A 27,462-nucleotide genomic window follows, 5' to 3' on the forward strand; every position below is an offset into this window, starting at 1 on the left:
TTTTTGTTTACTCAACTAGTTAGATATTTGAGAAGGCTCTGAATCACAGACTGCAGCTCTCTGTACTGTTTTTTTAGCGACCCAATTGTGAATAAATATATTAATGTGTAACTTCAGTAGATGTAGCCCTCTTTTCCTTAAGTTTCATTGCCTGTGGTAGTATTCTAGCATTATACGTTTCCTAATTGTCTAATTGTTGGCAAAAACAGCATGCGATTGTCAGCTTGGTGTGATTTACTTAGTAATGCACGGAGGGACAAGCAAACCTATAGGAATTCCTTGGTCTGTTGCATGCGTTTACAATACTTGTCGATTGCTATCCTTTGTTTACAATAGACTAGTGAAATGCCACCATTAGATAAGAAGCAGGTCCTTTTAAGAAACGCATATTGTTTTTGAATTGTACTTTGAAAGTTTGTAGCATTTAAAAATGTCTATTTTAAATGGGCAGCATTTGATTTTGATTGTCTTAAAAAATATTAATAAAAAGAACAGTGGCGTTTAAAGCTTTCAGTGGCTTTGTTCCTTAAACATATTCAATATACCAGTACAATGCCACCAGTCTAGTCTGAATAGCGAGTTCTATCAGTGCCACTCAGAAGAACTCATTCTTTGCACTTAGAAAGCAGTGGCTCTTTTTTTTTTACTGAGAAGAGAGATATGTGATCAAGCTGTACTGCAAAGAGCTGGCAGGCACTGTTTTTGGATCATCATCACCATACTTTCAAAGTCCAATATAGAAACCTTAAACTGTGTTTAACTCGGTATGACTGTTTTTGTGTCACTTAGATAAAGGATTGCTGTTTCAGAATATTAATTTGAAGATAGTATATAGGCATGGAAGCTTTGGAGTATTTATGATCTTTTATTGTTGCTCTTTCTCTTTTCAGTTTTTGATCAATTAGATCTTGTTACATATGAAGAAGTAGTAAAACTACCAGCTTTCAAAAGGAAAACACTAGTCTTACTAGGTGAGTATAAATTCATATTTGGCATATAAAGGTCATTTGGATGTCATGCATTTTTCAAACTAAAATTATTAATTTTACTGTTCTGTTAAAACTAGGTGCGCATGGCGTTGGTAGAAGACACATAAAGAACACCCTCATAACAAAACATCCAGACAGATTTGCTTACCCAATCCCACGTAAGTAGCTATTGTGCTTTGTTTTTTTTATTTATATTTTTACAGCAAAAGACCATACAGCTTGAATTGCTTCTTTATTGAGTTTATGTACATTTTTCATTATATTATTTGAATAATTTTCTCACTTGTCTTAACCATTTTCTTCCACTCGCCCGTTCAAGAATTCTGTCTTGAAACTATTGCAACATGTCGCCTAACAGTGCAACCAACTTCTATGTTTTTATCTAGCTATCTGGTGTCATGCTCATCCTGCCGCCCTCTTATCTGATCGTTGGTAATCACTTTTTAGGTCTCGCGCCTAGCGGTGCACTGCGCAGCGTAAAACATTTAGTAGTTGAAAAACAGTGTATTCAAGCTGCCCTAGGAATCGCACACGCTCGTGCGTGTGCGATTCCTTTTGTGCTACGCGATTGGCCATAGCGTGCGTCTTTTTATAAAAGGCCGCACGCAATTGAACAGATGCAGGCGCATTGCTCCGCCCATGGCCTATTGGTGTCTATTACGCGCTTGGTGCGCGTAATAGACACCAATAGGCCGTCATGTAGTTTCAATTATCGCGCCCAGACACGGGTGCGATAATTGAAATCACATGTGCTTCTTTGAACGCTTTCCCTGCCGCTTGTTGTTTCACTTTCTGAAAGACGGTGGGTGGACAATGCTAATTTTCAACAATGTCTTTCATGCACATTGAAAGTGCATATGACCCTCCTTCTACTCTGGAATCTGTGCTCCGACCCTGCTTCTACTCTGGAATCTGTGCCCCAACCCGTGGGATAAGAGCCCCAGTGTGCACCTTGTCTGCCACCCACCAGTGCAGAAAGCCTGTGCAAGGCCTTTGCGGATCCACCATTGCGGTGGGTGGCCTATGCACCTCCCCATAACCCCTTTCCACACACTGTCAGTCTACCACTTCCCGGTGCTGCGGGTTGCGTCTCACCTGTACATGTGCTTGGTTCATAAGCTGTATCCGGTCCTGGTTCCTCGGTTTGGACCTCTGCCCGGTCCGTGTTGCTCGGGTCGGGGCCCCAGTCTGGGTAGCTTCAAGTGCAACCTCTGCCCGATCCTCGTGACCCGTTTAGCTCTATACCACTGGTCCTGGTTTCAGGCTGCTCTGTTCTTGTCCATGTTTAATACCTGTGGACTTAGGCCAGGCGCCCAGGTTTTACAGACGCCTGTACCATGGGTCAGTGGGCAGCACAAATGTTTTACCGATTCCTATTTCAAAGGCTGAATAATTTCCAAAAAGGACCGAAGTAAAACAATTCGGTAAACCACTCTGAATGAAACCAATGAACTACCGCTACCTGGTTTAACGCACAGTGCATCAGTGGATTTACAATACAGGACCTGGTGAAAAGCGGAGTCCTGCAGTCCTTGCACTAGTTCCCTACCCTGGTGAAAAGCGGAGTCCGGCAGTCCTTGCACCCGTCCCCCCGCCCTGGTGAGAAGTGGAGTCGCGTCAGAGGTTCTAGGGAGCAGCTTTCATTTAAGAGCATGGCTGAAGGACACATGCCAACGTTTCAGAAGAGGTAAGGGGGAGATTTTAAAAAAAACAGAATTGGGAAAATGCACCCGCCCTCCTGAATTCTGTTAAAGCAGAGGCAATTTCATGCAGGAGACAGACAAAATTAGCCACTTTTTTTGCTTAGAAAATCTGGAGTTTCCCTCCTAAATGAGGTCTGATGACAAATATGGACAGTAAGACTTGGGTAAACATGTTAGAGCTTTTGTTTTTGACCACAAGCCCAGTGTTTAAAGTGGGCCGGGGCAGACGGAAACAGGAATGTATGTGTGTGTGTGCGTGCGTGCCTGGGTGTGTGTGCGCATCTGTCTATGCATGGATGTCCGCAGGGGGGGGGGGGGGGGGCACTTGCCCCCCCCCCTGGAATGCCAGTGCATCCGGTGTGGGCCCAGTCAGGGCCGGCCCTAGTCAATCATGCTTTTCAAATGGTGCATTGTTCCAGATAGCAGCCCCCTCCATTGGGTGGGAAGGGTGCAAGGGGGTGGCCGAGAAGGGTGCAAGGCAGAGGGGAGAAGGGTGCAAGGTAGAAAGGAGAAGGGTGCAAGGGGTGGCCAAGAAGGGTGCAAGGCAGAGGGGAGAAGGGTGCAAGGCAGAGAGGAGAAGGGTGCACGGTAGAGAAGGGTGCAAGGTGGAGGGCTAGAAGGGTGCAAGGCAGAGGGGAGAAGGGTGCAAGGCAGAGAGGAGAAGGGTGTAAGGCAGAGGAGAGACTGGTGCAAAGTAGGAAAGGGTGCAAGGTGGAGGGGGAGAAGGGTGCAAGGCAGAGGGGAGAATGGTGCAACGGGAGGGGGAGAAGGGTACAAGGCAGAGGAGAAGGGCGCAAGGCAGAGAAGGGTGCAAGGCAAAGGGGGATATGGGTTCAAGGTGGAGAAGTTTGCAAGGCAGAGGAGGAGAAGGGTGCAAAGGAGAGGGGATAATGGTGCAAGGTAAGAAAGGGTGCAAGGTGGAGGTGGAGTAGGGTACAAGGGGGAGGGGGAGAAGGGTTCAAGGCAAAGGGGAGAACGGTTCAACGCAAAGGGGAGAAGGGTGTAACGCAAAGGGGAGAAGGGTGTAACGCAAAGGGGAGAAGGGTGCAAGGCGGAGGGGAGAAGGGTGCAAGGCGGAGGGGAGAAGGGTGCAAGGCAGAGGGGAGAAGGGTGCAAGGCAGAGGGGAGAAGGGTGCAAGGCAGAGGGGAGAAGGGTGCAAGGCAGAGGGAAGAAGGGTGCAAGGCAGAGGAGAGAAGAGTGCAAGGCAGAGGAGAGAAGGGTGCAAAACCGAGAGGAGAGGGGTGCAAGGTAGAGAAGGGTGCAAGGTGGAGGGGGCGAAGGGTGCAAGGCAGAGGGGAGAAGGGTGCAAGGCAGAAGGGAGGAGGGTGCAAGGCAGAGGCGAGGAGGGTGCAAGGCAGAGGCGAGAAGGGTGCAAGGCAGAGGGGAGAAGGGTGCAAGGCAGAGGGGAGAAGGGTGCAAGGTAGGAAAGGGTGCAAGGGGGAGGGCGAGAAGGGTGCAAGGCAGAGGGGAGAAGGGTGCAAGGCAGAGGGGAGAAGGGTGCAAGGCAGAGGGGAGAAGGGAGCAAAGGGGAGGGGGAGAAGGGTGCAAGGTAGGAAAGGGTGCAAAGTGGAGGTGGATAAGGGTACAAGGGGGAGTGGGAGAAGGGTGCAAGGGGGAGGGCAAAAAGGGTGCAAGGGGGAGGGCGAGAAGGGTGCAAGGGGGAGGGCGAGAAGGGTGCAAGGGAGAGGGGAGAAGGGGGAAGGGTGCAATGCAAAGGGGGATATGGGTTCAAGGTGGAGAAGGTTGCAAGGTGGAGGGGGATAAGGGTGCAAGGCAGAGGGGGACAAGGGTGCAAGGCGGGGGAGAAAGGTGCAAGGCGCAGGGGGAGAAGGGTGCATGGCGGAGGGGGAGAAGGGTGCAAGGCGGAGGGGGAGAAGGGTGCAGGGCGGAGGGGGAGAAGGGTGCAGGGCGGAGGGGGAGAAGGGTGCAGGGCGGAGGGGAGAAGGGTGCATGGTAGAGGGGAAAAGGATGCAAGGCAGAGAGGAGAAGGGTGCAAGGCAGAGGGGAGAATGGTGCAAGGTAGGAAAGGGTGCAAGGCGGAGGTGGAGTAGGGTACAAGGGCGAGAAGGCTGCAAGGGGGAGGGCGAGAAGGGTGCAAGGCAGAGGGGAGAAGAGTGCAAGGGGGATGGTGATGAAGTTAAAAAGTTGCCCCACCCGGAAACATTTCTGCGGACGCTTGTGTGTATGTGTGCATGCCTGTGTGTGTTTGCCTGTGTATGTGAATGCATCTGTGTGTGTGCGAGCGTGCATGCGTATGTGTGCATGCCTATGTGTGTGTGCCTGTGTATGTGTGCGCATCTGTGTGTGCATCTGTGTGTACATCAGTGTGTGTGTGTATATGCGTGCCTGGGCGTGTGTGCGCATCTGTGTGTTTGCCTATATATGTGAAAGCATCTGTGTGTGTGTGTTTACCTGTGTATGTAAAAGCACCTGTGTACGTGTGCGTGCCTATGTGTGTGTTCCTGTATATGTGTGGGCATCTGCATGTGTGTGCGTACCTGGGCATGTGTGTGCGCATCTGTCTGTGTACGTATCTGGGCGTGTGTGCCTGCCTGGGCTTGTGTGCGCATCTGTGTGTGTGTGCATGCCTGTGTATGTGAAAGCATCTGTGTGTGTTTGCCTGTGTATGTGAAAGCATCTGTGTGTGTGCCTCTGTGTGGTGAGCGTGCATGTCCAGGGCAATACAATCCTTCACTTCTGTCAAGATTACCATAAAAATTAATGTTATGTTTATATCACGTTTGCGGTTGTCAGAATAAAAAGAATGCCGATATAGCCGGGCCTCTTCTCGCCATGGGGTTCTAATTAGCTGTTTCCCTCCAGCCTGAAGTGTGTTTTAGGTCATGCGGAGCTCAGTGTCGTCGTTGATGCGAGGGGCGAGCTGAGGTCTGGCATTTTGTTATTTCCAAGCATGGTCCCCTGGTTAGAAATGTGAGCACACACGTGTTTTGTTGAACACCTGTCACTATCACTTGATAGCACCAGTGATCGGGATGGCTTGTAAAGCCATTCAGGCCTACAATGCGGACTCTCGCCACAATTTACTAGAAACAACTTAACGCCATAGACAAAGGCCGCCCTGTTTACTGCAAAGAAAGCGAGTATTTTAAACACCAGTGCATAATTTCTTGCACATTACAACAGCTTTCAAATACCAGCTTAAAAGTGTGATTAAACCCCCATCTCTCTGCAGTAGGCAATGCGCAACCAGCACACTTACGCCATTATGCCTCTCTGTAAAGTGCATTGCAGACAGTGCCAGCCCTTTGTATGTTTCTTTGGAGGTGAAATCTATACACATTTAAAATAAGGATGACAAACCACTGTGGAATTGCCACAAACGCGTCTCGTCTATGTCTCTTAGTGTGGACTTAAGTACAAAATTATTAGAAGTATTTCAAGTTATAGAGATATTTTAGGTGTGTGTCCTAAATAACTACCTAATGTCAACATATTCTCAGACTCGAAGCTGATACTGCAAGCAAAACTTATTATGAGTCAAGGGTGACGGAAATACAAATCAAAGCACCAAAACAATAGAAGACAACATGATGAGATTGAAAGAAGGCATATTTACAAGAAATGTTAGTGCTAACCCTCCTTCATGTACATACAGATTAAAAAAACACATCTAAAAAAACATCTGGAGTGTGGAAAAAAATCCAGAAACGTCCAACTCTGGTAGAAAGGCAAAAAAAAAAACAGTCTTGGGTTGGCTCCATAACCAACCGCTTTATGAAACAACTAGACATCCTAAAACATGTACAATATTATTAATGAAAATCCACATTGAAATGTCTTGAAACTTAATGGGCATGTAGAAAAATGTGATAATCCCTGCGCAATGTAGAGATGGCTACATATCCTTGTGTGTAACGAATAGTATTCAATCTTTTGATGTAAACCCATAAAAGTACACAAACCAACTGACTAAAACAATGTTTGAAAAGCAATTTGGCCTATTTATTTCAGCCATAAACAATTTTACTGAAACTATACAAGAACCATCACACTTTTAATATTTGCACGTAATATTTGTTCACACTGTGGTGAAGGCTACTGAGTGTAGGGCCAGGCACAAGTCCATTGTTCCCATTATGCAAAGAAAGGAGTTAGCATATACAATTATGTAATCACACTATATCAGAACCCTGCAGTACAAATGTGAAAACTCTATTTATTTTTTTGCTCATGATTCATCGCACTCTATCTAGACAGGACACCTTTGCCATCATCAACCTTTGCTGGAGGGATCTTGCAAGAGAGTGCTAAATTCCACGAATTCCTCCACCTGTTTATTTTCCCCTTTTCATTCATACAATTTTTTCTTTCCCTTTCCCTCTCTCTCACTCCCATCTCCTTCCCATTTTTTATTGTTTTGACCACCTATCTTCTTTTTTCTCTTGTCTCTACTCCTCACTATCTTCTTTTCCGTCGTTCTTTTCCCTAACCGCCTTTCTCTTATTCTCTTATAACCCTCTCCCCTCCCAGTTTTTGCCTTGCACATTAAGCTCGCTCCTGTTTCTCTTGTTCCTATCAGTAGCTTTCTACAAGCATTTGCACTGCAATAGTTCTCGCATTTCTTAAAGTTACAGCTGTTGGCGTTAAAAATTACAATGTTTTTTACTTTAGCTTTTTAAACCAATAGCAAGTTGCGCTATGCAAATACATTTATGACACTGCAAATAAAAAAACAAAAGTAAAAAACATTGTAATTTTTTAAGTCAACAGCTCAAACTTTTAGTAATGCGAGACCTATTGCATTGCAAATGCTTGTTTATCATGAGTCTTTCGTAAGCCTTCTACTAGAATCTAGAGTGAATGGCATGTGTAACTCATATGTTTGAGCACATGCTGTGCATACTCCTGCCATCTAGTGTTGGGCTCAGATGTGTGCAAGTTATTTTTCTTTGAAGAATTCTTGAGTCACGAGGTAGTGTGACTCCACCTCTTGCTCGCAATGCGTATGGTCACTACCCCATTGTTAGATCATTTATTTTCGCTATCTGGTTCAGATACGTGCTTCCATACGCCGGATCAACTCTATTGCAGTGATTTTTTTCAATTTACTTGTGTCCTATTTCTCGGTCGGTATAGTTTTCAATCATGTTTGCCCCTTTTTTCTCGTATCGGGTGAATGCTTCCAGTTAATGTTTGGGACAGTATGCCGGTCGACTTCTCTTTCCTTCCGTTTGGTCTGCTCTCAACATGATTTTCCTGTGAAGGTACAGATGCCCTTTTGATACTGCCCTCGGTGTCTTGTGAAGTACCCCTGGGCCAATCTCCACCAGGTCTGTAATCTCTGCCTTTCACCTGAGCACAACGAGACCTCGTGTGACTCGGCGGTCCTTTCGGTTGAAGAAGACCCCTCGAGACAGCTGGGCCTGTTGACTCGAGATATCACCCAGAAGCGGAGAAGATACTCAAACCTCTTCAGCCCCCAGGACCTTGAAGGAGAACATCTTCCCGAGCCTTCAGCCACTGACGAGAAGGCTTTCTTGCCAGACAAGAGTTCTGGCTCCGATCTCAAGACTGAAGACCTCCCCCCGGCTACACCGATTGTGAGTACGGCTCCCCCTCGACGCCCCTCCGGGCTTCTACCGCACAAAGGGCATTCAACCGCTCCAGACCCACAGAGTCAGGCTTCTGGGCATTCACTGCCTTAGTGCCATGGTCGGCACCAACATTCAACTTAGTATAACATGCCCAGCTTCGGCTCAGCGCCGAAGAAAATCCTAAAACTGACGCCCACTGTGCTGCCCGCTCCTGGTTCGGCACTGACCCGACCATCAGATCCAAAACCGCCTGCCTTGAAGCAGAAGCCGGTGCTGAAACACTCAACTTCGACCAGAACACCAGCCCACAAGCCAGTGAGAGCAGTCCTCCAGAAGTTGGAGGAGCAGCTGGATTCTCAACAGAAACAAAATGTAATCAATCCCCAAATGAGCAGCATACTAACACATCTTCAGATGCCAAATCCTCTGCCTTCTTGGAGATAGTTCGGCTTTGAAGAAGCTCTGGAGCACCCTCCTCAACTAAAGAAGCGAAAGAAGCATGATGAAGCCACCAGTCCGTTCTTGACACCACACTGTCTCCACCCTCTTACTCACCATCCAGACCCCCACCATCACCTTCCCCACCTCCTCCTTCACCTGACCCACTATCTTACTCATTCGAGGAGCCAGTCAAAGCCTGGGATATTACCTCACAGGTTGCTTAAAAAAAATACAAAGCCTCCCCTTCAGAGCCTATCTATATTAGAGGCGAACTCCCACCAGTTTCCCTAGTGGTACATACCGCTCATATAAGGATGAATGCTCAGGGCGCCGGCAATGCTCTTCCATGGGATAAAAAGTGTAAAACAATAGAAGTGATTGCTAAACGAGTCGCAGCTCAGTCTACCAACCACTGGTGCATCGCCCAATTTAATTGGTTTGCTCTCTTGATATGACCAGGCCCACTGGGACGACATGGAGGTGCTCCTCCAGCACCTCCTAGAGGAGCACCGTAAAAGGGGATGTGAGTTGGTCACAGATAGGAAACTGTTTTCCAACACAACCTTCAGGTGCGCCGTAGATGCTGCTGACACGCTGCTCGAAGGATTAACTCTAGTCTCCTCCTCCTCCGGCATGCCTCGTTCCCTGTCACCAGCTTGTCAACAGCATCTTCTCAGCCTGTCCTTTGATGGGGGAACATCTCTATGAGCCTCGGGTTGTTGAAATGCTGGAGAAAATCAAAGAAGATACAGGAACAGCAAAAGCCATGGGTGCCTCACAGATTCATTCCTTACGGGGGTCTTTTCGCTGCTTCGCAAATAGCAAAGACTTCAAGACCATGTGCCCTGAAGGCGCTGTGTCTTTCCAGCACCAACCTGCCCAACCAACAGCTTCCACAAGGGGCTACTTTAGGGGGGCCTATTGTGGAAATAGTGCCAAAGGTAGGGCAGAGGTAGCTCCCCCAAAGGGATACACCCCAGCAAAGTAGTGACTCCCCCATCAACTCCTTCATCACACAATACCTGGGAGACGGCTGTAGATATTCTTACCCACTTGGCAACATGTAATTTAAGACTAGTTACTGCTTAGAGATCACTTCCACACCACCCAACATACCGCCCCACAGACGTCCTCTCCCTAGAACACCCTCTACTTCAGCAATAGGTCCAAGCAGTCTTCCTCAAGGGGGCCATAGAGCCTGTGCCACAACACCTACGGAGCTCAGGGTTGTATTCCCTCTACTTCCTCATTCCCAAAAAGGATGAGTCCCTCTCCCTCAGGCCCATTCTTGGCTCAGATCCTTAAACAAGTACATCCTATCATAACACTTCCACATGGTCACCCTTCAGGATGTCATACTCTGTTACAAGATCAGAAAAAAGGGGGAGGTATACGCTAGGTCCACCCTTGTAGTGCAATAGTAGACCTGTAAAACCTGAGATGTCGAGCAAAGAACCTAGGAAAAAGGAAAGGATTTTCGCTCAGTCTGAGTCGGAAAATCAGCGGGAAAGAAAACTTTTTTTCTTGAGTTCCCTCACTCACCAGGGTTTCCCCTTGGTGACATGCTTCATCATAAGGGCCATCTCAGTCCCCTGCGAACTGAGGCGGGCTGCGACTTGCAAAAAACTACATAGGAGCACTTTTGTGAAGACTGTGTGGTGCTGTGGTATTGTGGAGTGGAAGAGGTGAGTTAAAAATACCTAACTAGTGGGCGAAATAACTTTATTCTTGCTCCTAGTTAGTATGTCTAAAAACGGGGTAGGATACTGGGAAAACCTAGCTGTGATGGGTTAGGAGTGCCTAGTATACGTCAACATGTTTTGAGCATTCCCCAGAGCTCTTTTTCAGGACTACACAGGGTCCTGCCCTGTGTATGCCACTCCAAAATTACCTAAATTGAGGTAATTAGTCAAAAGAAAATACGCTACAACTAAAAAGCATGCGTTAATACATACAATAAACCATTGTCACGTAGTATTTATATGTAAGCAAAATTGTGCCTCATGGTCTTGGGGGGATGAGGGTTCTCGTATTCTAATTTTGATGGGAGTTCTCCTCCCGGTGTGTCACCTAGTTAGTTCCCCTCCAGACCGTATGTAAAAGGATGAGTCCCTCTCCCTCAGGCCCATTCTTGGCACAGATCCTTAAACGAGTACATCCTATCAGAACACTTCCACATGGTCACCCTTCAGTCCGATTAACCCGGCGCATCAGCGCTACCTTCAGTTTGTAGTAAGTGGTCAGCGTTACCAATTCAGAGTGCTGGCCTTCAGGGTCACCACTGTAGCCTGAGTTTTTACAAAATGCCTTACATTAGTAGCAGCCATCGGTGAAGACAGGGCATCAATGTATTCCTTTACCTGTACGATTGGCTGATGAAGAGCGCAAAGCTACTGAAGTGCTGTGCACACACTCAAGCCACAATAGACCTACTGTACAAACTGGACTTCACCATCAATGCCGTAAAGTCCCATCTCCAACCCCTTCCAAGTCAACCCTATCTGAGAGTCATCCTTAATGCTAAGGTCAACAAGGCATATCCGAGTCCGGCAAGATTCCAGTCTTTCCAAGCATTGCTGTCTCTTTTTCAGCCAAATCAACAAGTCATAGTACTGACAGTCGTGCACCTCCTAGGCCTGAAGCCCTACTGCATCTCATAGTACCCCACACTGGATAGCGCATTCGTCCGCTGCAGGAATGTCTAATACATCAGTAGTCTCAAAAGGAGGGTCATTGAGAAGATCTAGTGTTAATCAGCCTCCACACTTATTGCTGTAATGGTGGAACACCAACAACTTGTTGTGGGGGTGGCCTTTTTTCAACCTAGTGCCCCATCACAGCCGATGCATCCCTCATTGTGTAGGGGCCTCATCTGCAAGACCTGGGTGTCCAAGACCAGTGGGATCCCATTCACCGGGCTCTCTCTATCCACTATCTGGAACTTCTAGCTGTCCATCTAGCCCTCAAGGCCTTCCTTCCCCATATAGAGGGCAAGGTAGTCCTTGTACGGACAGACATGACAGTCATGTATTACATTCAAGAGCAGGAGGCACCCACTCCCCTCAGCTTTCTCTGTTAGCTCAGTCATTCTGGCAATGGGCTCTCCACACCAGGATCCACCTGTTGGCAGAATATCTCCTGGGAGGGGTCAACTAATTTGCCGACCTTCTCAGCAGGAAGCGGCAACAAGTCCACAAGGGGTAATTCCACCCAGAAGTCCTCCTTCGCTACTTCCAGCAATGGGAGTTTCCGGACGTGGACCTCTTTGCCACAGCAGAAACTGCAAGATGCCCAAACTTCGCCTCCAGGTTCCCTCAGCCACATTCCATGGAGAAAGCACTATGGATGAACTGGTCAAGGATAGTTACCTCCGCTTTTCAAACCAATCCCCTCATTCCAATTGTGGTTCGGAATCTATGACAGACCTTCTTACCCTAGTGGCCCCCACCTGGGTCAAAGTTTTGGTGGTTCTGCAGGAGGATCTCCCCCACCAGGTCGGACCTTCTCAAGCAGAACCATGGAGAAATCAGACACCCCAACCCCAAGAGTCTCAACCTTGCGATTTGGCTCTGACATTTTAGAATTTGGTTATCTCAATCTCTAGAATGCTTGAATATTCTTAAGGAAGCACGCAGGCTAACTACTTGTGCCTACTACACAGCCAAATGGAAATGTTTTGTCTGCTACTGCCTTCTCAAACCATATTGACCCCCTAGCAGCCACAGTTCAGAACATTGTTTGTTACCTCCTGCACCTCCAAACGTGTGGTCTAGCCTTCACCTCAATTGAGCTACACTTGGCAGCTGTTTCTGCATATCTCCAAAATATGCAACACGTGCCGCTCCTTAGGATTCCAGTTATCAAAGCTTTTATGGAAGGGCTCAAAAGAGTAATTCTTCACCTGATGCCTCTGGCCCCCATGTGGAATATTGTTCTCACAAGGCTTATGTGTCCCCCGTTCAAGGCCCTCCAGTCATTTTCCCTACAGGTTCTATCTTGGAAAGACACTAGCACAGACAAGGGTGGCCTAAACTTTCCAGATATTAAGTTATACTTTTGGTCCCCATTTATCAAGCGCCTTCGTTCACTACTACATAATGAAAATACTTTGTTTTTTCACGTATTCATGCTAAAATCTGAATTTAATATGTTTTTACTACGCACCAACGATCCTAACTATTACAAATGGGTGAAATTCAAGACCGCCAAAGACATTATCAAGATATGGGCTAACATTCTGGCTTATTGCAAAACTTCATTTTATCACCCGAAATTACAGCTCTGGGGCAATCCTGGCCTTCCGGGAATTTTTAATGATGGAATGGCCAACAGATGGATAACTCATGGTATCAATACTTTGGGGGACCTATATGGCGCTCAAGGGTTTTTAGACTGTCATACTTTGCAAACTCTCTACAATCTGACGGAAATTATGAGATTTAAATACATACAAATACACGATTTCCTAATCAGAAAGAAACAGCTACTTAATATTTTAGACTCTGATATTTGGAATTGTCTAAACTCTACTAAAAATAAATCAGTGATAAGTGAGGCATACATACACTTTTGTGCTGTCAAAATTGACGATTGCTCAAAACTAGCTCAAAAATGGAGCAAAAAATCGGTTCAAATATAACATCTAAACAAATCATATGCTCTTTATCTAACATCAACAATGCGGTACGCTCATCTAGTTTAAGACTACAACAGTTTAGCACAGTTTGCATGCTATATTATACACCGGAAAAGATCTCAAAGTGGTCCCCTAATAACATTCAAGGGGATCGCACCAAATGTCCCAAATGCCTTGCTTCCGCTGCAGACCTAGAACATATGCTGTTCTCTTGTCCAATTCTAAAGGATTTCTGGGGGTAATTAATCAAAGTTCTGAAAATCAAAAAGATATTTCTACCTACCCTTAGGGCATCAATTGTAGTACTTGATATATATCCTATTTCCCTACCTCAATCCGCACTGATAACGATTCTCTATCTTGTGCTAAACTTACATTGGCCAGAGCTTGGATTAGCCCCAAACCCCCTAACATCTGGGAATGGTGGTCACTAGTTAACGAAATCCGCTCTATGGAACTCGGGTTAGCTAACCTTAGAGGAATTCGCTCACTAAAAAAATTTGAGAAAATATGGGGCGACTTTATCGATAGCCCTGTTCATGCTTAAAGGGCGAGAAAAGGAGAAGGGAGACATATACGCTCCTTTCCCCCCCCCCTTTTTTTTTTCTTTTTCTTTTTATTACAGATAGGCATTATGAAATTGATTTACATCCCTCCCACGACTTTGACATTATATATGTATGTACAAAAGAAATTACACTGTAATCTGTTCCAAGTGGTAAATGCAACTAGCTTTTGTTATGATCGTGCTACATTTACTTTGTTCCTCATGTAATTGGTTTTCTTTTTATTACATGAACATTGTTATGTCTTCCTCATCAGTTTGCAAATAAAAAATGTTAAAAAAAAAACAATGGAAAGTCACTTTTGGTATCTCATCACTAAGGCATGTTAGTGAGCTCCAGGCTACAACCTTGGAAGTACCTTTTTTCAGGTTCATAGAGATAGGGAGGTCCTTACTACCACCATTACATTTCGACTTAAGGTGGTTTCTACTTTCCACCTTTACCAGTCTATAGAACTTCCAGTCTTTTTTTCCACAACCTGACTCTGTTGCAGAAAGGACTCTTCATACCTTAGATGTCAAATGAACCTTAATGTACAGTATAGATAGAACAAAAACATTTTGGAAAAACCCTGCAACAATTGTTGTTTTTCGGACCCACATAATGGAAAGACATTAACAAAATCAGGCATAGCCAGATGTTTAGTTAAACGCATCTAAACCTGTTACGCAAAAGCTAAGAGTTTTGCCTGCTCCACCCTCTACCATAAAGAAAGGGGCCTCTATGACCTTCCTTGGGAACTTCCCAATAGCTGACATTTGTAAAGCACCTACTCGGTCTACACCACACCCTTTCATAAAGCACTACTGTGTAGACGTATTAGCCTGCCAACAAGCAAATGTTGATCAGCCTGTACTACGTGCCATTTTTCATTCCTCTGCAACATCCACAGGCTAGTCATCGTTTAGGGGAGGACTGCTTTACAGTCTATGCACGGCATGTGTATCTAAAGCCACACATGCCTGAATATTATACTTATCCTGTAAGCATCTGTTCTTAGCATGTAGTGTTGTAGATTCACATGTGCCCACCCTCCTTCCTGGAAGCCTCTGGCTGTATGCAGTTATTACTTTCTACTTCACTTGCATTGTCATCTCTCTTTTTCTCTTAACTGCCTTGCACTGCTCCCCTTTTGTGGGTGAAACAAAATCAAATAATGGAATTGATGACTGTGCCCTGCAGGTAAGAGGTGGAGTCACACTACCTTGTGACTCAAGAAGAATTCTTCGAACAAAACAACTTGCGCACGTCTGAGTCCAACACTAGATGGCAGGAGTATCCACAGCATGTGAATCTACAGCACTACATGCCACAAACAGATGCTTATAGGATGAAATTTTCCTTTCTTGCAGAGCTGTCCCCAATCGCCATAAACATACTTCTTACACCTTTCTCATTTGCAATCTCCCTTTCAAAAAGCACTCCACATGTGAATATATTTAGGCTCTCTCCCCAGTGGTTTTGCCAATTTCAGAAGCCCAAAATCTCAGAATTGTTCTCCACCCTACCACTTACTTTTGTTCACCACTTTCAGTGGACTCTGGTTAACTCCTTCAACCAAGTTGACAGCCCCAGAAATGCAGGACCTGAGTTCCTATTTAATCTTCCTCCCACTGTGTCCTCTGCTAGGTAAAATATATGTCTCTGAAAAGGCTGTACCTCAGTGCAGATTCAAACCATGTGTATGTAGGAATCCATCAGTCAACCTCTTCACCAATATAGTTCAAGTTCAAGTTCAAAAATGTGTATAGTGCACTACTCACCCAGAGGGTCTCAAGGCGCTTGAGGGAGGGGGGGGGGTGCTTTACTTATCGAATATCCAGGTTTTTAGTTGCTTTCTGAGGGAGAGGTGGTTCTGTGTAAGGCGGAGGTGGGTGGGGAGAGAATTCCAGGTTTTGGCCGCTAAGTAGAAGAAGGAACTTCCCCCCATGGTGGATCTATGGATGCGCGGGATTGCGGCGAGGGCTTGATTGGACGATCGTAGTTGGCGGGTGGGGGTGTAAAAGGATAGGCGCGTGTTGAGGAATTCAGGTCCTAGGTCGTAGAGGGCTTTATGTGCGTAGGTGAGGAGTCGGAACATTATTCTCTTGTTAACGGGGAGCCAGTGGAGGTCTTTCAGGTGACCGGAAATGTGAGCTTGGCGGGGGATGTCTAGTATGAGTCTGGCTGAGGCGTTTTGGATGCGTTGGAGTTTTTTCTGTAGTTTGGCTGTTGTTCCGGCGTAAAGGGTGTTACCGTAGTCCAGTCGGCTTGTGATCAGTGCGTGGGTGACCGTTTTTCTTGATTCGGTGGGGATCCAACGGAATATTTTTTTGAGCATGCGTAGGATGTTGAAGCATGATGATGAGACGGCGTTGACTTGTCTGGTCATCGAGAGGGAGGAGTCCAGGATGAAGCCCAGGTTACGTGCGTGGTCCGTTGGTATGGGTGCTGTTCCCAGGGCCGGGGGCCACCATGAGTCGTCCCAAGCAGAGGGGGAAGAGCCTAAGATGAGGACTTCCGTTTTGTCCGAGTTCAATTTTAAGCGGCTGTTCTTCATCCACTCGGCTACATCTTTCATTCCTTCGTGTAAGTTGGTTTTGGCGGTGTTTGGGTCTTTGGTGAGGGAGAGTATCAGCTGGGTGTCGTCTGCGTAGGAGATGATGTTGAGGTTGTGTTGGCGCGCGATGGATGCGAGGGGACTCATGTAAATGTAAATTAGTTTCTTATATAGCGCACGTATCACCACAAAGGGTATCTCGGCGCTTGCTTTGGGAACCCGTCCTGGTTTTTCCCTGTGGGATAGCCCAGCTGGGCACCCCCAAGGTGAAAGCCAGGCATCCCGCCGCGGGGGCCGTAGTGGAGATTGAGCAAGCTATTGCCCAGAGTTGCAGAGCGTGAACCCCTGATTCAAGTAGGCACCGAAGGGAGAATGATCAGGTCCGTGGACATTTGGGCTCCAAACCCTGCCGCGTCGGGAATTGAACCCAGGTCCCGGGCCGACCTCTGCTTCTGGGTCTGCCTCCTCTGCCTCCTCTAACCGGTGAGCCACACTTCTCCACTCAATGTATACGTTGAAGAGGGAGGGACTAAGTGAAGATCCTTGTGGTACGCCGCAGATGACTTCAGTCGGCTCCGATCTGAAAGGGGGGAGGCGGACTCTCTGGGTTCTTCCGGCGAGGAACAAGATGATCCAGTCCAATGCTTTTCCTTGTATTCCGACGTTGCTGAGGCGTTGTATGAGGGTGCTATGACAGACTGTGTTGAAGGCTGCGAAGAGGTCAAGTAGGATGAGGGCAACTGTTTCTCCGTTGTCCAGCAGTGTTCGAATGTCGTCTGTTGCTGCGATGAGGGCGGTTTCGGTGCTGTGTTTGGCTCGGAAGCCGGACTGTGAGGAGTCGAGGGATTTGTTGGATTCGAGGAAGGCGGCGAGCTGACTGTTGACGGCTTTCTCAATGACTTTAGCAGGAAATGGGAGGAGCGAGATGGGGCGGTAGTTCTTAAGTTCAGTGGGGTCTGCTGTAGGTTTCTTCAAGAGGGCGCTGAGTTCGGCATGTTTCCAGCTTTCCGGGAAGGTAGCGGAGTTGAGGGAGCAGTTGATGACGTCTCGGAGATGGGGTGCGATAGTGGAGTCTCCTTTGTTGAAAATATGGTGGGGACATGGGTCGGTTGGCGATCCTGAGTGGATGGAGTTGATCAGGCGTTTGGTGTCTTCAGTGGTGATTGGGTTCCAGGCGCAAATGTTGTTAGAGGGGGGGATTAGGTTCGGAGGTGGGTGGGATGAACTGGTTTCCGGACTGGTCTTCAAAGCTGTTATGTATGTTGGCGATTTTGTTGTGGAAGAATGAAGCTAGGGAGTCGCAGAGGTCTTGGGAGGGAGTGATGTCGTTGGTGCCGGCGGTGGGGTTAGTAAATTCTTTGACGATGTTGAATAGTTCCTTGCTGTTGTGGGTGTTGTTGTCAAGTCGATCCTTGAGTGCTGATTTCTTGGTGGATCGGATCAGTTGGTGGTGTTTGCGGGTGGCGTTCTTGAAGGTGGTCAGGTTGTCAGTGGTTGGGTTTTTTCTCCAGGCTTTCTCGAGGGTGCGGCATGACTTCTTTGATTTCTTAAGGTCATCGTTGAACCAGGGGGCTGTTTTGCTACCCTGTTTGATTTGATGGTATTTCAAGGGTGCTAGTTCGTTGGCGCTGTGGGTGATCCATTGTGTGAGGTTGGTGGCTGCTTGGTTTGGGTCCGATGATTTGGCAGGAGGGTTTTGGTGAAGCGACGTGAAGAGCTGGTCGGTGGTAATTTTGTTCGTTTCTTCGGGGGATTGGTTGTGGGTCGTGGTTTTTTTGTAGTTGAAGTGAACGCAGCTGTGGTCCGACCAGTGGAGAGCTGTGGTGTGGTCGAAGGAGATGTGCTTGCTCGAGGTGAAGATTGGGTCGAGCGTGTGCCCGGCATAGTGGGTGGGGGTGTCAACAAGTTGTTCGAGTCCTAGGTTGGCCAGGTTGTCCAGAAGGGTGGTGGTGTTGCTGTCGTTTTTCTTTTCCAGGTGGAAGTTGAGGTCTCCCAGGAGAATGTAGTCCTCGGAGGCGAGGGCGTGTGGGCTGATGAAGTCAGTGATGTCTTCGCTGAATTGTGTGCGGGCTCCTGGTGGCCTGTAGATGAGGGTGCTTCTGAGTGTGGTCTTGGGGTCGGTGTGGATCTGGAAGTGAAGGTGTTCGGCGGTAGCGAGGTTATCGTCTGAAGTGGTCGTGATGCGGATGGAGTTCTTATGAACGATGGCGATGCCTCCTCCTGTTTGGTTGATGCGGTCCTTTCGGATGATTTTGTAGCCGTCCGGGATGGCTATGACGATGTCGGGAGCTGATGAGGCGTTCATCCAGGTTTCTGTGAGGAAGGCGACGTCCGGCGATGTGGTGTCGAGTAGGTTCCAAAGTTCAATGGCGTGTCTGTGGATCGAGCGGGTGTTGAGCAGGATGCACTTCAGGTGGTTAGTGTCGGAGCTCTGTTTGGAGTCTGTGGATTTGGGGTGGGTCCTGATGCAGTCGACCTTGCAGGAGTGGCAGGGAAGGGTCCATGGGTGTGTCCCGGAGCGGCTTGGAAGCAGACTGGGAGGCGGCCGAATTTGAGTGCTGAGAGGGTAGCAGAATCGTACGTTATGCGGGTGGAGGGGATTTTGCGGGGGACTGGCGCTGGGCGCGGTCCAGGCGCGGACGGGCGTAGACGGGCTTACCTTTGGCGCACCTTCGGCGCGCATGGGGCGCGACCGCTGCGCGTGAACGTTGCGTGAAAATGCATCTGACATATGTGGATAGTGGGGGGGCGGAGGGAGGGAGGAGCAGCTGGGAGGCGGGAGCGGGGTGGAGAGGACGGGCTCCGAGGCACAACAACAAACAAGATGGCAGCAATATCAAAACCGAAACAGGTTGGGGCACAAAGCGAGCAATGCACAGATCAAAAGTAAATTGATACTGGAAAAACGAGCTATGTTAAACTCAGCGTTAAAGCGCTATTCAAATTAAGCAGGCAGCAGTTCTGTAAAGCGCTAAGCAATGCAAGCGGCACAGAGCAAGCAATGCACAGATGATCAAAGTAAATTAATACTGGAAAAACGAGTAATGTAAAAGTTAGGGTTGAAGCGCTATTCAAATTAAGCAGGCAGCAGTTCTGTAAAGCGCTAAGCAATGTGAGCGCAGCCCAACGATACCACAGGAGACTGGGGAGCGACCGCTTCTGAAAGCGTCAGGACGGTCACAGCGCTTCAGAGGACGGGGCGAGCCTTATCAGTCAGTGGGAGGGAGGAGCAGCTGGGAGGCGGGAGCGGGGTGGAGAGGACGGGCTCCGAGGCACAACAACAAACAATATGGCAGCAATATCAAAACCGAAACAGGTTGGGGCACAAAGCGAGCAATTTACAGATGATCAAAGTAAATTGATACTGGAAAAACGAGCTATGTTAAACTCAGCGTTAAAGCGCTATTCAGATTAAGCAGGCAGCAGTTCTGTAAAGCGCTAAGCAATGTGAGCGCAGCCCAACGATACCACAGGAGACTGGGGAGCGACCGCTTCTGAAAGCGTCAGGACGGTCACAGCGCTTCAGAGGACGGGGCGAGCCTTATCAGTCAGTGGGAGGGAGGAGCAGCTGGGAGGCGGGAGCGGGGTGGAGAGGACGGGCTCCGAGGCACAACAACAAACAATATGGCAGCAATATCAAACCCGAAACAGGTTGGGGCACAAAGCGAGCAATGCACAGATGATCAAAGTAAATTGATACTGGAAAAACGAGCTATGTTAAACTCAGCGTTAAAGCGCTATTCAAATTAAGCAGGCAGCAGTTCTGTAAAGCGCTAAGCAATGCGAGCGGCACAGAGCGAGCAATGCACAGATGATCAAAGTAAATTAATACTGGAAAAACCAGTAATGTAAAAGTTAGGGTTGAAGCGCTATTCAAATTAAGCAGGCAGCAGTTCTGTAAAGCGCTAAGCAATGTGAGCGCAGCCCAACAATACCACAGGAGACCAGGGAGCGTGGGGAGCGACCGCTTCTATCTGTAGGAGACTGTGTTGGGTGCTTTATTTTGTCCTATGCTATCCAATATTTTCTTTTAATAATTTTGGATGTTATCTGTTTTGTCGCCCTAAACTCCATTCTACTATTTTTTTTATCTCTGGTCATGCCCTCGTCTCCGTCTTTGTTTACTGTTCCCACTACCATTTCATTTCATTGCTAAACATTGTTTATATCAGTATTGCATGTCTAGGGTGTTTAACTCCTCACTCCCCTTAAGTATGTATGTATTTCGCATTTTTTAGTGAAAACCTAGTTTAATTTGATTTGAATTTGGAGTTTCTAAAGCGCACAAATGCCTGCTGGCCTCTTGGCGCTAGCATGATAACGTCATCCTGTATCTGATCGAGACATCTAGCTGCAGATTCCTTAACTTTTGAATTCTCCCTAGGCACCAGACTGGATCCGGAAATGTTTCAGCAGTACCTCAGAGCACTGTGGGATGGCGTTGTACTACTCCGTGATGACGTCTATTCCGGTTGTGATGTCAGTGGAGTCATATAAGTTCCCTCCAACACACGGATCTCAGTTTCTTCTTTTCTGTACTGCAACACGGATCCAGGGAAGCGTTTCCTCAGGCCATGTTTTTGTCCGTTGGAAACGGTGTGCTTTTCTCATATCTTCAGGCTTTAAGCCTTGTGGGTCTTTCACATGACTGATGCTGGCTACAGGCCCGCATTCCGTTTGTATGTGGTGTTTGGGAGAACACCACTATTCTGAAGTTTGCAGCTCCTGGCAGATGCTGAAGGGGCTCAAGGAATGCCATATGACACTACTGGCTGTGCAGCTGTCATGGTCTTCAGAGACTTCACATCGGCCTCGGTCATCATATTCTCATTCGGATGTCCATTTCCACTTTACTCTCATGGTGGGGCTTCTAAAACAGGCAATACGAAGGAGTCTGGGCTTTTACAGCCTATTGCTGACACTATTCTGCCTCTTGTGGAAGAAAGTTGGCTTTCTGTACTTGGTGAGGCTAGTTGACTGGAGACTTCTCGGGCCTCAGGACTACTGTCTCTTCCTACTCTTGCTACTAAGACAAATTTTTTTTTGCAGAGTGGCTATGGTTTTGGATTATCTCTTCCTACAGTGGTGAATTTCAATGATCCCTTGATTCATGTCCTTTATCAAGGTAAGACAGGAGCCTGTTCTCCCATATAGTGAGGCCCTGTGCGACATACTGTTGGGTTCTTGGGCTAAGCCTGATACAGGGGTCTCGGTGGATCGTGCTATAGCTTGCAGGCACTTGCTTGCTCTTTAAGATCCAACTTGTCTCCACAAGCATTCTACCTCTCATAGTTTGGTAGTTCATGTGGTTTCAACCTCACAGGAAATGGATTCTCTACCCAATGTTCCATCAAATAGAGAATCTAGGAGGCAAGATTCATGTGGCAGGCATATTTTTTCCTCACCTAGTTGTGTTTTAAGTTCCACTAACATGTTTAGTGTTCTTGGGCTTTGTGGGATTCCTTGCAGACTGTGTTGCCATTGCTTCCAGATGGACTAAATTCTAATATAGAACAGTTGATTCGGAACGGCCGGCAGGCGGCTAAGCTGCTTATTAGATGTGGCATGGATAACACTGATTGAGTGGGTCGGGCCATGGCATTCTCTGTGGTACTACATCGTCATATCTGGTTAAGCACCTCAGGCTTTTCAGAGGCTGTCCAAGCTGCTTTGGTCGATATGCCCTTTGATGGCACCCATCTTTTTGGTGTCCAGGCCGACATGGCTTCACAGCGTTTCCGTGATGGAAGATGTGAGACAGAGTCCTAACTTCTCTTTTTCTAATTATATACCTATTTTTTTTTCCCTATACTAGGGTTGTATGGGGGATTATTTATCTTTTGGTTCTTACACGGCTGGCCATGTTAGAGCAGTACCATGGCGGTATAAGTTCTGCTTGTTGATGACACCTGATGGTGTTCCTGCAGCTAGCAGATATTATTGTTTCAAGACTGTCTTTGACAAGTTATGCGGTGCAAGGAGATACCTATTGCATAGGTTTTTCCCTTCCTTTTTTCCCCTCTGAAGACTAGCTACATGCTCAAGATCATTTGCTTGTGATGCTTCTTCCGGTTAGGAAGTTTACCTATGCCTCATGCTTCTTTGGAAGCGATTCAAAATGCTGGTATGCATTACTTTGGATTTTCAGTATCTCTTATTGGGACATCTTGCTTATGCCCTCAAGGGCTCTATTTTGTATTCTTCTGAATGATTATATTGCTAACATTTACCTTCATTTATGGAGGTTCTATGGCCTACTTTCATTCTTAGAACATGGTTGTTCCGAAATCACTGCTTGTGATGTTATCTGGAAGGCAGAGTCAAATATTTTGACCCTAGGGGGTTACCTTTTACATCCATGTCTAGCATTTTCTGGAAAGATTTCTTCTTTGCTTAAAGAGAATGTTCACCTTTTTGGTTCTTCTCTTCCTTAAGAGCATCCCGAGTTGTCCTTTCCATACACTTTGATATGCTTTAGTTGCACTTTTCCTGTCAGGAGGTTGGATGTCGTCTGTGGCCTTGGGGACATTTTCGTTCTGTAATCATCATTTGCTTTTTTAATGATTTACAGTCCTCTTAGGGTCCATGTGTATATATATAAATATATATGGAAAAGGTCCTGTCCGCTCCAATCCCTGGAAAGGCGACAAACCGGCACGGACCTCGTGCTCGCTCCTCGGCACAATCCATGACCTCCACACCAGTAGTCATGGCAAAGCAGTGAAGAATTTATTTTATTTGGGCATAAAATCGTTGCGACTAGTGCCCTCCATGATGCGTTTCGCTCCTCAAGGGAGCTTGGTCACATGATGCGTCCATTATTTATGACGTTATTTAAGGGGAAAAGCAGTGATTGAAGTGCACACAAACCTTAGAAACAAGGCTAAAAGAAAGTAGAGCTCGACAACAGACTATGGCACAGCTATTAGCAGTAAAAAACGAATGCTCTGTACAAAATATTACCGACAAATCTGAGCTCTAAAAAAATAATACATACATAGTGCTTCAAAATATATACATAGTGCATGAATGAACTATGCTAAAAAATATATCAACTATGAAAACCTGCTATAGCTAGAACAAATCAATACTACTATAATAAAGCAGAAACTTTCAGGCTTTGAGGCGGGTAAACTCGAGAACCACTGCGCCAATCTACACACCCGATACACCGTTGCAATCGGCAGGGTGTGTAGATGGTTATAGGCTACATAAATTAAAAAAATAAACGTTATTTAAAATTTTAGATTAAAAAAAAAAGTAGTCCCTCAAAAGTAGCGCCGGCCGCGACGCGCGTGGTCACGTTAGGAGCACGGGGAGGAGCGGCGTCCAAGGAGCGGCAGACATGGCGCGGGGGAGGAGCGGTGGTGCGAGCGGACAGGCAGGTGCAGCGCCGGCGGAGGTAAGGGCACTTATGTAGGGGCAGGCGGGGGACGGGACAGGCCGGGCGGGGGATGGGACGGGACGGGCCGGGCGGGGGACGGAACAGGACGGGCAGGCCGGGGGACGGGACGGGCGAGCGGGGAAGCCTGAGGACAAGAAAGAGGACGCAAACGGTGCACTACAAATGTCACACAAACGGTGCATTACAGGAGGAAAAGGAGGAAAAAGTGACGTGTAGCCAGAGGGGTTTTAATCTGCGTCCCTTGGGTGGAGTGGAGGGAAGGGGTGGATAATGTGTGCACAAGGAAAAAGTGACATGTGCAAGTTACAAAAGTGGGGCGAGAGGGGGCCCTGAAGCAAAGTAAATTACAGGAGGAAAAAGTGACGTCTGCAGGTTACAAAGCGGGGCGGGAGGAGGCCCTTAAGCCTAATTGCTCCCGCGCAACGTCGGGACGGGCTGCTAGTATAAATATAAAAGGACTGTGCAAAATATGCTATACGATAAAATGCTAAATGCCAGCATCAGTGCCAGCATTTTCATTCATAGTGCAATTCAATAAAGCAACGTTCAGTAGCTGTGTGTAAATATGCATAGAGCAAAACCACTCATCAGGTTATCAAAATTTGTACTTCGCATACTTCATAAGTCTCAATAACTCAATCTCCTAATTTGAAATGTCATAATCAGCACAAAAGTGCATATAGAATACAGACTGCTTCCAAAGTCCAGGGCTAGAAAAAGTGCAAGTGCATTTTAAACTAACTTACTGACATATCCATAATTCCTATGTAAATTGCTACTATATTCTCAGTGTGCAAATAGATTACAGACTACTTCCAAAGTCCTGTGCTAGATAAAGTGCAAGTGCATTGTAAACTAACTTACTGACATATCCATATTTCCTATGTAAAGTACTACTATATCATTAACTAACAGTTCATCACAATGTTATTCCTCTGAGTATGGATAAATATTAAATCGCAGACTCTGCTTACAGTCGCAAATAGTATATATATATATAATCAACATTCCAAAAGGAACACGGAGCACTCTGCGGGTTGAGATAGGACAACAAGTCTTCATGGCGAACGATGCATGATCCAATGGGTGCAAGTGTATTTAAAAAAAACAATCATGCGGCTCTACACATAAAACCAGTATTGAGAAAGCCAGTTTGTCGAAGCGGGTCTACTGGTGATATTGGCAATTAACTTGTATCTTTAGCTGAGTGTTCAGTGTTGCTTTTGGAATGTTGATGGAAAATTACAAATGACGTGAAGCTACTCTCACGATACAGAGGCACCCGTTCTATGATCGGCAGTTTGAGTGGGTTCTGGGTGGATATATCATATATATGCATATATATATATATATATATATATCTCTGAAAGAAACAGGTTAGCGTTAGATTCCTTACCTTAGAATATCCCCAGGCGTCAGACTGGATCCCAAATGTTTTCGTCAGCAATACCCCTGCGTGTTGGTAGGTGTTGTCTATGGCTCCGCGTCCGTCTGCATCGTGATCGCCGGGTTGACGTCGACGGAGTATGTAGCCGCCGCCCTTGCGCGCTAACGTCAGTTCTGTACATAGCTTTCTGCGCCAGGAACGCAGAGCCAAGAAACAGACACTGGTGCCATGAAACTACGGCACTCAAAGGGAGATACCTTAACCCTAGATATCGGTTCGCAGAACGGGGAGGATGGTGGGCGAGGCAGTAAGGAATCTAACACTAACTACTGTTTCTTACAGATATATCGTTACCGAAGGTAACTAACTTGTGCATCTGAAAGAAACAGGTTAGTGTTAGATTCCTTACCTTAGAATAGATACTCCAGCAATACCAACCCCGGTGGTGGGTCTGCGAACCAAGATCACACCAGGAAGTCCTGGAGAACAGAACGGCCAAAGAAGCCATCTCTCCATCCTTGGCTGTCCAGGCAGTAGTGCTTAGCGAATGTGTGCAGCGAAGCCAACGTAGCTGCCTGACAGATGTCCTGCAAGGGGACTTCCCGACCCAGGGCAGTAGTAGCCACCGTAGCCCGAGTGGAATGATCCCACAGGAGGCTCCTTTTTCGGCAAGGAATAACATACCTTGACGCACAAAGCGACCCACTGAGGGTTGGTCCGCTTGTGCACCCCCTGTCTCTTCTTAGCGCCCACGTAACCAACAAAGAGCTGGTCGTCCTCCCCGAACTGGCGTGTGCCATCTAGATAAAAAGAGATCGCACGTTTTGGGTCCATACGGTGGAGCCTCTCTTCCTTTTTCGAGGGATGCAGAGGCGGAAAGAAGGTGGGCAAGGTGATGGACTGCCCGATGTGAAAGGCCGTAACCACCTTGAGCAGGAAAGAAGGACGAGTCCTCAGAATAACTTTGTCCGGATGGACAGAGAGGAAAGGAAGCTTAGAAGACAGAGCTTCGAGTCCACTCACTCTTCTGGCAGAGGCGATGGCAACCAGGAAAGTAGTTTTAAGCGTCAGAAGATGAAGAGGACAATTATGAAGTGGCTCAAAGGTAGCGCACATCAGGTAAGTAAGCACCAAGATCAAGTCCCACTGAGGCATCACGAAAGGACCAGGAGGGAACATGTGACTGATGCCTTTTAAGAATCTATTTACAACAGGGGACTTGAAAAGAGAAGGCTGATCAGGAAGCCTTAAGAAGGCTGAAATGGCCAGGAGATAGCCTTTGATAGTGCCCAGACCCAAGACCTGCTGGGCAAGAGAGAGAAAGAAGGAAGAGGAGATCCTCTGAAAGAGGGGCAGAAAGTGTATCCACAGCCTTTGCTGTGCACCTTGCCACAAATCTGTTCCACCTGCTGGTGTATACCGTTTTTGTGGAGGGACGCCTGGCTGCCAGAATTATATCACAGATGTCAGGAGGCAAGTCAAATGGCCTCAACTGTCGCCGCTCAATCTCCACGCATGTAGGTGGAGACTGGACAGGTTCGGGTGGAGGACCGTCCCCTGTTGCTGCGACAGAAGGATGGTGTCATCGGAGTACTTAGACGCCGCCCTCGCGCGCTGACGTCCGTTCTTCTTTTTTCCGCGACAGCAAGCGCAGATACGGGAAGAGCTAGTACCCTAGTCTCTTTTTGACTAACATTTTGGTCTATTTTGGCTATCTTTTCGAGTTGATTTGAAACCGTGTGACGCCTATCTCTACTGCCTAGGGGGCGACCACGACAACAAGTCGTGCCCCGACTGCCGGGCCTTGACATTGAAGGCTAGGCAGGAGCGGTCCCGCAAGCTACTCAAGCTCCGGCGGTCTGCTCCGCGCCGCTCGAGGTCCCGGTCGAGGAGGAAGTAGAGGGGCTGGTCGCAGAGCCGGAGCCCGCACCATTCGTTGTGCTCCAAGTTCGTGCATTCAGGCAAGTTGTGGCACTCTAAAAAGAAGTTCAAGTGACATTGCTCTTCTGGCTCCCCTCGCCAGTCGCGTGACTCGGCTGAGAGTTCGGGTGGCACCACCCGCGCGGCTCCGCCGGAGCCGCAGGCGTCGCGTCCGGTCCCGTACCCTTCGGTCCCTGGACTGCATGCGACTTCGGAGGAGGTACGTAATTTCCTCGTGGCCATGAGGACTCGCTTCCCTCCGCCGAGGCCTGTCGGCGCAGCTTCGTGCCCCGCAGACCCGACGAGGGGCCTTAGCGAGC

At 47.5% G+C, this 27,462-nt stretch overlaps 1 protein-coding gene across 10 annotated transcripts in view; it reads left to right on the forward strand.

Annotated features, from left to right (window-relative positions):
- Positions 1 to 27,462, forward strand: part of CASK (calcium/calmodulin dependent serine protein kinase) — a 1,261,401-nt gene that overhangs the window by 1,123,541 nt on the left and 110,398 nt on the right. For 6 of the 10 annotated variants that reach the window (XM_086934112.1, XM_086934115.1, XM_086934119.1 and 3 more), the window contains 2 exons: positions 891 to 971; positions 1,067 to 1,147. In XM_086934112.1, coding sequence (XP_086790238.1) covers positions 891 to 971; positions 1,067 to 1,147 — 162 coding nt within the window. The remainder of the gene's footprint in view (positions 1 to 890; positions 972 to 1,066; positions 1,148 to 27,462) is intronic. The other 4 variants (XM_086934120.1, XM_086934111.1, XM_086934114.1 and 1 more) reach the window with 1 other exon arrangement.

The sequence above is a fragment of the Lissotriton vulgaris genome, chromosome 8, assembly GCF_964263255.1.
Source record: "Lissotriton vulgaris chromosome 8, aLisVul1.2, whole genome shotgun sequence".
Classification (NCBI taxonomy): domain Eukaryota; kingdom Metazoa; phylum Chordata; class Amphibia; order Caudata; family Salamandridae; genus Lissotriton; species Lissotriton vulgaris.